This window comes from Talpa occidentalis, unplaced genomic scaffold, assembly GCF_014898055.3.
Source record: "Talpa occidentalis isolate TD23 unplaced genomic scaffold, MPIMG_talOcc4v2.1 talOcc4.8, whole genome shotgun sequence".
NCBI classification, from domain to species: Eukaryota; Metazoa; Chordata; class Mammalia; order Eulipotyphla; family Talpidae; genus Talpa; species Talpa occidentalis.
The window spans coordinates 89,340,920-89,354,224 of NW_023605194.1; the positions used below are offsets into that span (position 1 = coordinate 89,340,920).

At 39.9% G+C, this 13,305-nt stretch overlaps 1 protein-coding gene across 1 annotated transcript in view; it reads right to left on the reverse strand.

Moving 5' to 3' along the window:
• The window catches only part of IARS2 (isoleucyl-tRNA synthetase 2, mitochondrial), a 43,335-nt gene that overhangs the window by 4,610 nt on the left and 25,420 nt on the right, over positions 1–13,305 (reverse strand). The window contains exons 14-19 of the mRNA XM_037496721.2: positions 13,018–13,111; positions 4,494–4,602; positions 3,513–3,615; positions 2,262–2,387; positions 1,566–1,697; positions 691–797 (exon numbers count right to left, since the gene is read on the reverse strand). Coding sequence (XP_037352618.1) covers positions 691–797; positions 1,566–1,697; positions 2,262–2,387; positions 3,513–3,615; positions 4,494–4,602; positions 13,018–13,111 — 671 coding nt within the window. The remainder of the gene's footprint in view (positions 1–690; positions 798–1,565; positions 1,698–2,261; positions 2,388–3,512; positions 3,616–4,493; positions 4,603–13,017; positions 13,112–13,305) is intronic.

A 13,305-nucleotide genomic window follows, 5' to 3' on the forward strand; every position in this document is an offset into this window, starting at 1 on the left:
TCAACTTCATTCCTCCCAGGTGTGCCAGTGTCCTCAAAAACTCAGTTGCTGTACATTGTCTGATCTGTTTTTCAGCTAGAGGGCAGCCAGTCTTGAGGACTGTCACAGTACAACTAACCAGCAGGTTGATGGCATTTAACCCACCACTTGTCTAATTGCTGTAAAAGGGAGCTGGGCGGTTGCAGTTCTTACACGGAAGTGACTTGGGGCTGGCACTGCTTACTGGCCCAGTTATTCTAAAGACAGCACCATCTCCATTTACAACACAAAGTCAACTCCAAGCTTCCTCTGAAAGAACACTACTGTCACCACAGTGTTATAACAGCAGTAATTGCCTGTATACGCTCCCACCAGCCTCCCAAGATTTGCAAATACACACTGTTCTCGTATTAGCAGCTTTTACTGAGCACTTACTTTATCAAATGGCATTAAGAACATAAACTGTTTTCATTCTCATCACATAAGAGTATTAGCAACACCAATGTACAGCTAAAGCAAGGGTGAGAACAGGATAAGATGCCCCAAATCACAAAGCTGGTGAGTGGCGGGCAGATTCCTGTTCAGTGGGGAAGCCCAGCTTCCAGATCCGTGAGCCTTGCTGCCTGCCCCACTAGCCACTGTGTCTCAGCAGCCACAAGGAAGTAGACAAGAAATATTTGTTGAGCCTTTAAACACCCAAGTCGTACATACCGATCTTTGATTATGCTGAAATAAAAGTTAGAGAGTTCTCTGGTATAAAATGCTCTCAACAGTCGAACAACTTTTCCAAAATCATATTGCTTGTATGAATCGTTAATCTAGGAGACAAAGCCAAAAACATTTGGAAGCTGGGATAAGAAATGAAAAAGCAAGTCATAATAAGTAACACATGTTCCTTTTCAAATATGTGTAAATCTGGAAAAATACAAAACAAGGTGCAAGAGCTGTTAAAGGTTTTCTATGTGTCATTTCTGGATATCAAGTTTGACCACCCTCAGAAGATACTGACTAGTGTCCTGGAAACCACACCACACACACAAAAACCCACTCATCCAAGAGAAAGACAGCTTCTAAATGATGAAGCCACACCACTGAGAATCAAGTGTGGGGGCAATATTCCCTCACTCATGCCTGGAAAGTAGAATTGGGCAACATCTGCATCCCCCTAACTTCAGAGTACAGGGAAGCAGCCGCACTTCCACTTTTTGAGAAAACACAAATTATCTTCCAAGTCACACAGGTGCAGTCATTTCATTTCTGCACCTTGAGGAGTACCTCTGCAGGTAAACAAAGCACAGCTCCTTCTGTCAGAGTACCGAGTTCACCCTGAGAGAAATGCCAAAGGAGAGGCAGCCTGGGCCTACTGTTCCCACCAGCACTTCTCTAGTCTCTCAAGACTAAAAGAAAATCATCAGACTTTATACCCGAGTGACATAGGGATGTGTGGCATTTGTCAAGTGTAACCTTTCTCAAAGCTGTAGCTACAATGTCTAGTCAGGTTTTTCTCCTCAGGCAACATAGCTTTCAATGTACAACAAACAGTGCTAGTCTTTCTATTTTCCACAAGGTTACTGATTCACACTTACCTTGTTTGCCAAATCCTGCAGCAAGTGCAGCATGTACTGGTCGACGACATACATGTCACCAACTGGGACAGAATCTGTCTCTGGGTTAAAACCAGCCACATTTCCCAAAAGGAAGCGCAGTGTATTCCTAAGCTATTGATATTGAGAAACACATGAGCAGTCAAAAAAAAAAAAAAAAAAAAAAAAAAACAACCAAACAAAAAAAAAGAGGCTTTCAATTCCTACCCATGAGCTTTCTTAATTCTCTTAATTTTTATTCAATACATTACTTTCTTAATGGGATACTTTTCAAATTATATCATTCCTAAATAAGATTAAAAATGCAAAAACAGAAAACTCATTTCAACAGCCCACTTTAAAGAAACCACCCCTGGACATTACACATAAAGGCTGAATTTTCATTATTTCTTTATAACCTTAAGTACCTTTCAGTGGCCCAGTTTATTCACCTCAGAGTAAAAATGTATAGGTGAAAATGAAGATAAATGGAATAAACATTAAAGGTCATTGAGTACATATTATGCTATTTTTATATGAATTAGTATTACTAGTATTTTTAAGCAAATAAACAGGATATTTTCAAACACAACATATGGACAGCTCAGTGTTACAGTGCCAAGCTGCAAACATGTCTCATTTATTTTAATAATGACTGAGTAAAAGTTTGTATTTAGAGGTACAAGTAATGACTCCGACCTTGCTAATATCATCTCTGGCAGCAGTAAGTGCAGACGGGCCAATGGCCACCTCAGTGAAGACGTTGGACTCAGCCACCCACCAGCGAAGGACATCGGCTCCATAGGGAGGCTCTTTGGTTTGGTCCTTTTCATTGAGGGAAAAAAAGAAACAAATGACTTTCACTCAATTAGGAAAACCAGTATTTTAGGTATGTTTCCTTCCAGAAATGTTTGAGCACAATATGAGCATAAAATCTATCTGCACATAAGGCCTCCCTGGTGGTGCAGCGGGTTGAGCGCTGCACTGTGAAGCTATCTGCAGCCTCTGCAGCACGGGTTCGATTCCAGGCCGGCCAAGGAGATACCCACATGGTGTGGCAGACCTCTCCTGTCTCGCCTGCTGCTCCCCTCAGCAGTGGCTTCAGTTATCTGCCTGTTCTGCTGCCCGGTCTCTCTGGTTAATTCTCTCACCCTCCCATGCCTCTGACCTGTCCCCCAGTTCCTGTATAAATAAATAAATCTTTAAAAAAAAATTATCTGCACTGTAATGAATAAGAGCTAACAACCCCAGAAGTCAGGCTGCTTGTGAAGTGTGACAGGAACACAGAAGAGTCCGCTCTCCAGCCCTGCTGACAACCAGACGCCAGCACGTCTGGCCCTCACCCTGTCTGCACATGCCTGCGACAGTGGGTGCTTAGAGCTCCACCTTCCCTCTCACAGCGCCCTCGCAGCAATCACAGAGAAACCATTACTGGGCATGAGGACAATAAAAAGCCAAAGGAGTAAAAATAACAGATATAAGCTTTCTTTTCCGAAAGCACATCTGATACAAACCAAGATATCAGCACCCCACATTTGATATTCATTAACAACTTATTTTTAAGTGTATTAAAGAGTTTACACTCCAAGAATGTAATAATAACACATGCATCTAGAAGTTGCAATTATTTCCATTTAAGCATACAACTAGAGCTTACATATTTAAAAGCTCAAACAATTAAAAAAAGGATACAATGGGTCAGGATCTGTGATTCAGACTTGAAATGAGCAAAAAGAGCCAAGTCCAGCACCTCCCTTCATTAAAATCATGTGTTATTTAAGAATCCAGATCTAAAGATCTAACAAGGCTGCCAATATTAGTATGGAAGATGACTTTTGGGTTTTGGTTTTTTTTTTCTTTTTCTTTTTTTTAACAGTGAGTAGCTATAATGAAGAGTTTTGGTCACCAACTTAAGAGCTTTAAAAAAAAAACCTTCAGGCAACCACCTACTTTTCCCCCATTGATGACGACGTCAGGGTCAATGACATTGCCGAGAGACTTGGACATCTTCTCCCCCTTTTCTCCTAGGGTGAATCCATGAACCACCACAGTCCTAAGATGACAACCAGATGATGTAACAGCTTAAAATGAGTATCTGAGTTTGACATGAAAATAAGATTGAATAGATTTTTCTTGACATATTTTGTAGGAAAGATTTTTTTACAAGGAAGTCATTTCTCAACAGCTTATTTATCATAATTGTCAAATAATTCCACCTCTAATTAAACAAAGGAATATTTTATATGATTACATCCAATGGAAAATTTCCTGAATATTATCACTGGTCTTGATCATTAAAACTAACAAGGAAAAAGTATGTCTTAAAAAGGACAGTTATCCCTTGAAATTATCCTGCAATAGACAACCTGAGAGAAATACGTGCTGCTCCATGGTTTTTAAAACAAGTGATACAAAAAACAAACATGTAAAGACTCTGGAGTGGGCTACTGTAATATAGCAAAATCTCAAGTTATGGAAGAATCTTCCTGATGAGCACTTCTATCTGCACATTTGAATAAGAAAAGCAATTGTCTACAAAGGATCCCTAAATTACTAGAATTCATAAAGGAATGTTTCCCTTCCTTAGCCGCTTGTGGGCACTGCACAGGTAAGGCTGTGGAACTCAGCTCTTCACCTCCCCAGAGTATCCCTTTTTCCATCCCCAAGCTCAGGACTTCCTTTCCCCAGGTTTCCCAGCATCCTCCCTGCCGAGGCCCTCTCTTCTGGGAGTGATGACCTGTATCACAGTGATGAGACTTCTGTAACGCCATCGCCTTTTTTACTTCAACCTCATTTTTCTCAGGACACGGGGGCGTGCAAGCTAGTAAGGGCAGTGTTCCATCGTGTGTGTCACTCAGCATGAGGCCTCACGTAGCGATTGGCCAAGAGGCAGCAGCTCTGTGTACTGGCTTCGCTGAGGGAGAGACTTACTTAAAAGGTGCTTGTTTCCTTGCAGCCACACTTGTTAACAAGGAAGACTGAAACCAACCCCCCAGCTGGTCTTTTCCTTCCATATACAAATCTGCTCTTTGTTCAGAACCTAAAAAGAAAAAAAAGAAATGTGAGTTATAGTAGCACATGTCATCACATTAATTGCATCATGTGATGCCCAATGCCTAGACAGTATTCACACAAGCAGTTATCCTCACTGCCAATTTTTTCATCTAGATAAAGAGAATAAACTTGGTGTATAGTCTCCCAAACCACAGGTAACTAAAACACTATCTAAATTAGGAACTAGGGCCTCCCCGGTGGCGCAGCGGTTGAGCGCTGGGTTGCGAAGCTGACTGCGGCCTCTGCGGGGCTGGTTCGATCCCCGGCTGCTCCCCGGCCACCAGAGGAGGGTGGCACATGGTACGCAGACCTCTCCTGCCACCCACTGCTCCCCTCAGCAGTGTACTTCGGTCCTTCTGCCTGCTCTGCTCCTCGCTCTGGCTCTGGTGAATTCTCTCACCCTCCCGCGCTTCTGATTGTACCCAGTGCATGTATAAACAAAACAAACAAACAAACAAACAAATAAATAAATAAAACATGCCTCTATATAAAAAAAAAACTATTAAAAAAAATAAATAAAAATAAATTAGGAACTAGTTCATAGTTATCAGTATTCCAGGGAAATCCTTTATGCAATTTCAAGGAAAATTTGCTGAGCAGCAAATAATTTCATGTTAATTCATTTGACTTTCATTGTATTTTTATGATCCCAATTTTACAGATGACGAAAGTGAAGACAGTTTCTAACTTGCCCCAGCTCATGTAGAGAGTACACAGTTAAACAGATTCTGAACCTTGACAATTTGGCATCAGAGATCATGCACAACAAGGAAATTAATTATGAAAAAAAAAAAAAGAAAATCGAAAGAGCAAATGAACTTCTATTTGACAATGACCCAATTGAAAAAAAAAAAAAGCACAGGTCAGGAGCTAAAACAAGAGGTGGGAGCTAGGGACTGGATGGGATTCCATCCCATCCAAAATGTGCACTTCTGATAACCAGTTTTTTGATGCAGCTATAATCAAAGAGCTAATTAATGACAGAATACAGGTTGAAATCCTTTCCCAACATAAGGAAATACAGCAGAAAAGGATCCCTAATCCCTTTTCACTGCATTGAAAAATGCCTATTTCTGGCCTAGTGTATGAGCACTGACAGTCCACAACCATGAATCAGACTGAAGTTCTGACATCCTGGAAAAACCCTTGCTTCCAAGTCTTGACAAAAAAGTCTAAAATGCAAGGGTTTTAAATCATCTCAAATCTGTGCCAGCTCTAATTTTTTTAATTTTAAGAAAACCTGCTGCCTCAGGATTTCTAGTGCTCAGGATGAAAGCATCTGAAGCTGCCTGGGTCCAGAGCCTGTAGCAGCTCACAGGGCTGGGGCCCCAGCCTGACCTTTCACGCTTCCATTTCCTCTTCACTAAATGAGAAAAACACTAAAATTTACTTGCCAGGTTTTTGTCGAGATTAGAGGAGTACTATAACACGCTTAGGACAATGCTTAAGACATAATAAACATTCAGTAAATGTTAATTATTATTAAGATATATCATAAAGGGCACTCTGATATCTCCTGATGGAGAATTATGAAAGTCTTCCTGGTATTTTTTTTTCCAACAGTTTTTCTATGAAAGAATATTTGCAAAAAAAGAGTATTTGTAAAAATTATCATTCATTATCCTTAAGCTATTTTAAAAATAAATGTCTATGATCCTGTCCTAGAACATATACACATTATCATCTGAATAAAATGAGAGGACATCAGCCCATTTCAATAATAGCACAACATTAAAAAAAATTTATTACATACAAAAAAAACCCAAATGGCAAAACGCAAACAACTAATTCATTTTAAGAGTAAGTCTCAGTATCTTTTCCCTGTTTGAAATATACTGACTTCTTTTAACTTGGTAAAAGAAGAGTAGCCCCCCGAAAATTTCTAAAAGCAAGAGTCTTTCAAGATGGTGTGTGAAATCAGTGGAGACAGGAAGGGGGTAGTTTTATGATAGTAAACCTCCGGACAGAAAATGAGAAAAGTAATGTTTGTAGAACTTTCAAAGTGAAGATGAGAAATTTAGTCTTGGACAGTGAAGAAATACAAAGCACAGTCAAATTCAAGGAATGGCACACTGTACAATTACTATAAAATCTCATATAATTATTGGGACTATTTCCTGTTCTAACAAATGTGTATTAGCAATGCTTCTTATTTTTTCCTAACAAAATAACTTTAGGAAAATTTGTAAAATGGTGAGAAGTTCAAGAAAATCAGTCCAGTGCCTAGAGACAGTCACTTTATTTTTTTTTTTAAAGATTTATTTATTTATGTATACAAGAACTGGGGTACAGGCCAGAGATGCGGAGGGTGAGAGGATTCACCAGAGACAGAGAGGGGAGCAGAATAGGCAGACTGACTGAAAAACACTGCTGAGGGGGGCAGCGGGCAAGTCAGGAGAGGTCTGCCGCACCATGTGGGTTTCTCCCTGGCTGGCCGGGGATCGAACTCGTGCTACAGAGGCTGTGGATTGCTTCACAGTGCAGTGCCTAACCTCTTACGCCACCAGGGAGGCCCAAGACAGTCACTTAATTTCAACATATTTCCTTCTAGTATTTTATCTATGGAGACAAACATTTACTGGTGTTTGCTAGCAAAGCAAGACTTTTACTGCATCCTGCTTTTTGGTACTCTCTACTTTTTAAAATTTCACATTCCCCTCCACGAAACTTCCCACGCCCACGGATATTTTCCAAGAACCAACTCAATGGCTACCCATCTCTGCCCATGTGAGCGTGTGCCCCCCCCTTTCGGTCCTATTTCTACTGGTAGAAACTGGGGCTCTGTGTCACATCCTCCTCCCCCATCTGAATATTTCTCCAGGAAAGATTCCTATCACTGCCCAAAGGATTGAAAACTACCTCAAACTTTTTTTGTGCCTAATGCTAAGTAACAAAAACAATTTAAACCAAAATATTTACTAAATTTCTAAAATACAATTATTTTTGAAATTAGGCTATATTTTTTTTAAAGATTTTTTTTATTTATTTATACAAGCACTGGGTACAGTCAGAAGCCGGGAGGGTGAGAGAATTCACCAGAGCCAGAGTGAGGAGCAGAGCAGGCAGAACGACCGAAGTACACTGCTGAGGGGAGCAGCAGGCGGCAGGAGAGGTCTGCGCGCCATGTGGGACCCTCCTCCGGAGGCCGGGGAGCAGCTAGGGATCGAACCAGCACTGCAGAGGCTGCGGGCAGCTTCGCAACCCAGCACTCAACTGCTGCGCCACCAGGGAAATTAGGCTATTTTTAAAGCAGTATTGTGTATGTATTAAGATGGCAAACTTTTAAAGTTACTCGTAAATCTAAGTTATAAACTTAAGTTTCTATTTAAAACAATGATCACCTCTAGTTAAACTATTTCTCATTTTAAAAAAGAAATGAAGTGTTTTTAATTACTCACTAGTTGAGTAGGTGAATGGATGAGTACACTGTGGCATCCCCAGACAACAGACCATTCAGCACAGAGAAAAAAAAAGCTATCAAGTCAGGAAAAGGCACAGAGGAACTCTCAATACTTGAGACATCTGAGAAGGGAACACATTGGATGACTCCAACAAGACTTTCGGGAAAAGGGCAAAAGTATAGATAGAGTTTGTGAAAAGATCAGTGTTGTTCAGGGGCTAGCAGGAAGTAGGGATGAAAAGGGGGAAAGAAGATTAAAAGAGTAAAACTGTGTGGGATGACAATGATGGATACATCATTACACATTAGTCAAAATCCACAGGAATGAACAAAGCCAAGAATTAACTCCATGTCAACCATGAACTCCTGTCAATAATGATCTGTCAATGCCAGTGCAACTATAACCAATGGGCCCCTCTGGCACAGGATGTTGACAGTGGGGCCACTATGGCAGAGGAGGCTTAGGGGGATGGGAACTCCACTATCACTGAGCTTTGCTATGAACCCTGTTCCTATAGGGGGATGGGAAGCGCTCCACTATCGCAGCCTGAGCTTTGCTATGAACGCATAAAACTGTTCTAAAAAATATATATTATTTATTAATTTTTGGTAAACAATGGTAACAGTTTAAAGATGTTTTATAAATATCTTTAAAAAAAAAAAAAAAAAAAAAAAAAAAAAAAAATGTCAGTGTCTTCTAGAAAGACTGAGTTTCAATTTCTTAAGTTCTCTTGACCTTGAATTCATAATGAAACAGGCACTGAACCTGATATCAAAATTCGTAAGTCAAATCTTTCTGCTATAAATGCTGACAGTGAAAAGTGAAACCAGTTATGTATGTTAAATATTAGTAGATCTCAATGAAGAATTAAGCTCAAAATCAGTTTTATTTTGCAACAATGTACTCTCTCCAGGAAATATGGAGATCTCAAAGCACCTCAATGAGATGTGATACAAACCACTGAAAAGTACAATGAGCCTTCAAGGAAAGTAGGGGAGGTCTTTTGTTTTTAAAGAAGAAATTTACCTTTGGTTTATGGCTTCTCAAACTATGAATTCACTCAGTATCTTATATCATCTTCCCCACTTCATTCTATCTTTAAAAAAATTTTTTTTTACAAAAATAAGGAGGCGATATAGAATATAGGTCAATTAAAAACCTCTTTCTTACTGACCGCTCTCACAAGATTTGTTAATTTATAATTTATATACATTTTTTGGAGACAAAATGAGATCTGAGAGAATAGGTAGGAGCTATAAAGGGCCTCCCCGGTGGCGCAGCGGTTGAGCACTGGATTGCAAAGCTGCCCGCAGCCTCTGCAGCGCCGGTTCGATACCCGGCCACTGGCTAGGGTCCCACATGGCGCACAGACCTCTCCTGCCGTGCCCGCTGCTCCCCTCAGCAGTGTACTTCGGTCCTTCTGCCTGTTCTGCTCCCCGCTCTGGCTCTGGTGAATTCTCTCACCCTCCCGTGCTTCTGACTGTACCCAGTGCTTGTATAAATAAATAAATAAATTAAAAAAAAAAAAAAGTAAAGTTTGGTTGTTGTATTATCCATGAAGGAGCTCATATTCTGGTAGCCTATGCGGGCAACATATCTTTAAGTGGCAATTAATGTTTTTTCCCTTTGCATTGCCTGAGTACAACAGGAAAGAAAAAGAAATGCTTCATGACTGGTTAAGAGCGTCACAATTAAAAAACGGTAAGACAGGCACCTATCATTACACAGTGAGGTTTAATGGCAGCTTTTTTTTAGGCAGTTTAACCCAGGCAATGGCTCCAGGTCTACCGTGCACACTAACTGCATTTGCTAATGTAAAACCACTTCAGCCTCTAAAAAGTCTGAATTGCTAGGAACAGCAATTCTCACCAAGGCCAAACCAATGAACGAACTGGCAAATGTACCTTACAAGTACAGTTTCACATACGGCGAGCACGTTTCTGAAACTGAGGTTGCTGCCCAAGGTGAGAGCAGCAGCTAACCTTTCTTAACCTTACCTTAATCTCATGTAGCACTATTTGCCTAAATTTTCAGTAAAATTTAGGAAAACAAAGTGCCTACACTGGTAATATCTTCTTTTAAATACAGTGGAAGAAACTTATGAAAATGGTAATTCTGAAATTGCTACAGAAAAATACTTTACCAACATGCAACCCAAATCTGGCCATTATGAATTTATCAGTTACTCATCAGCTATAACAGCATCACCATGAACTTATGTATGCATTTTACTTTTCAAATATCTTCAGCTGAAGGAAGGCCAAATTGAGGCAAATATATGTTTACATATAAATAGGAATCCCATTTCTGTCCTCTCCACAGTGAGCCCTGCTCCAGAAAGACAGACAAGTCAAGTCAAACTTGAGGACAGTCCCTTTCAGCCCTCTAACAGTGGCTAGCTTCAAGGCAGAGCTGCCCCCACATTTCTTTGCTCCAGCACGCAAACAGGACCTCAGACAAAGACTGCTCTGCATAGCCATGTGAGGAACAGCCTGATCCATCTCTTATTGCTCCCCTCTAACTTCTGCCCAGTTCGCCTTCCTCTCTTTACCAAGTGAGTCAAAAACTTACCCTCACTAGATGTATTTAGTGTGCTGTGTAGCAAGATACAGTCTGTGTAGAAAGCCACAGAAAGACAAAGTACAATAGTACAAAAGAACTTGAACAGGAGCCTCCTTGGTGGCACAAGGGGTTATGTCTCAGCACTATGAAGCTATCAGCAGCCACTGCAGCACGAGTTCGATCCCGGCCATGGCACAGCAGACCTCTCTTGACTCGCCCACTGCTCCCCCTAGCAGTGTATTTCAGTAGATCTGCCTGTTCTGCTCTCCACTCTGTCTCTGGTGAATCCTCTCACCCCCTGCACTCTGGCTTACACCCCAGTTCTTGCATAAATAAACCAATCTTTAAAAAAAAATTTTCATTCAGAAAACAAGTTTAGAAATCATTGGATTAAATAATCTCCATGGGCTATTCCAGATCTAACATTATATTATAGCAGCATGTTTTCCAGATAAGACAAAAAAAGAGTTGACTATAATAGATTTCTTCTAAGTAACATTCATCTATTTTGAGAACTGCTTGAGTGGTACTGATCACAATACAATCATTTAAAATTACCTGGAAGAACAGAAAAACTAATTCAGTAAAGTGGCAGGATACAAAATCAACACGCAAAAGTCAGTAGCCTTCCTATACACAAACAATAAATCTGAAGAAGAAGAAATCAAAAAAACCATCCCTTTTATTATTGAAACAAAAAAAATCAAATATTTGGGAATAAATCTAACAAAAGAGGTAAAGGACCTATACAAAGAAAACTATAAAACACTGTTAAAAGAAATAGAAGAAGACACAAAGAAATGGAAAGACATCCCCTGCTCATGGATTGGAAGAATAAACATTATTAAAATGGCCATCCTACCAAAAGCAATATACAGATTCAATGCTATTCCAATCAAAATCTCAATGGCATTCTTCAAAGAAATAGAACAATTATTGATGAAATTCATATGGAATCACCAAAAACCCCGAATAGCCAAAGCTCTACTGAAAAAAAAGAAGGAAATGGAGGCATCACACTCCCAGACTTCAAACTCTACTACAAAGCCATAATCATCAAAACTGCATGGTATTGGCACAAGAACAGACATACAGACCAATGGAATCGAATAGAAAATCCAGAAATAAACCCACAGATTTATGGTCAACTAATCTTTGACAAAGGAGCAAAGACTATGCATTGGAGCAAAGAAAGTTTGTTCAATAAATGGTGCTGGAAAAACTGGGTCGCTACATGCAAAAGAATGAAGCTTGACCACTACCTCACACCATACACAAAAATCAACTCAAAATGGATTAAAGAACTAGACATAAGACCTGAAACCATAAAATACATAGAAGGAAATATAGGCGAAACACTACGGGATTTGCACATCAAAGACATCTTTACAGACACATCACCCAAAGCAGTGATAGTGAAGACAAAGATAAACAGCTGGGACTACATCAAATTAAAGAGCTTCTGCACAGCAAAAGAGACAATAACAAAAACAAAGAGAAACCCCACCAACTGGGAGAACATTTTTGCACCCAACTCTAATGATAAAGGACTGATCACAAAAATCTGCAAAGAGCTGATGAGACTCAGCAACAACAAAGAAAATAATCCAGTCAAAAAATGGGCAGAAGAGCTAAAAAGAAACTTCTCTGAAGAGGAAATGCAAATGGCCAACAGACATATGAAAAAATGTTCAACATCACTTGTAATCAGGGAAATGCAAATCAAAACTACCATGAGATACCATCTCACACCAGTGAGAATGGCACATATTAAAAAAACTAGCAACAACAAATGTTGGCGAGGGTGTGGAGAAAAAGGAACTCTCCTGCACTGTTGGTGGGAGTGCAAACTGGTCCAACCACTATGGAGAGCTGTGTGGAGATTTCTGGACCTACTAAACATAGAGCTTCCATATGATCCAGCAATTCCACTCCTAGGTATTTACCCAAAGGACACAGAAACATCAATTCCAAAGAGCACCTGCACCCCTATGTTTATAGCAGCACTGTTTACAATAGCTAAGCTTTGGAAACAACCCAAATGCCCAAAAATAGATGACTGGATCAAGAAGATGTGGTACATATATACCATGGAATATTGCTCAGCATTCAAAAAAGATAAACACATGCAATTTGCAGCAACATGGATGGCGCTGGAAGGGATCATGCTCAGCGAAATAAGCCAAAAAGAAAAAGAAAAATACCGGATGGTCTCACTCATAGCAGGAATCTAGAAAACTTAAGGGACCAGGAAAATGAATATAAGAAAGTGAAAATCAAAATCAACAAAAAACTATGAACCAGAGACACTTTTTGGGGGGTGGGGGGCAGGAGGGGAAGGATTGGGGTCAGAATGGGGCGTTTGCAATTGTATGGGGGAATATAAAAATAAAATTTATTATTTAAAAAAAAAAAAGAAAAAAAAAAAAGAAAATTACCTGGAAGAACATGAGCCCACGAAGTCCCACTGTCAAACCAGATGTCCAAAATATCCTGACCTGGAACATATTCCAAGGCATCACGGCCACCAACCTAGACAATGTCAAAGCATTTTATACCCAAGGCTCACAATATATACAATAAACACCACCAGAACATCAAGCATTTTTAACTAAGTACAATTATCCCAACTGCACGTAAAAGGGATTTGGCAACTTAGTTACACTTTTCCCATTGACTGACTTATAGTAACTACAGTAACAATGTAACTATAAACTATGATCTGA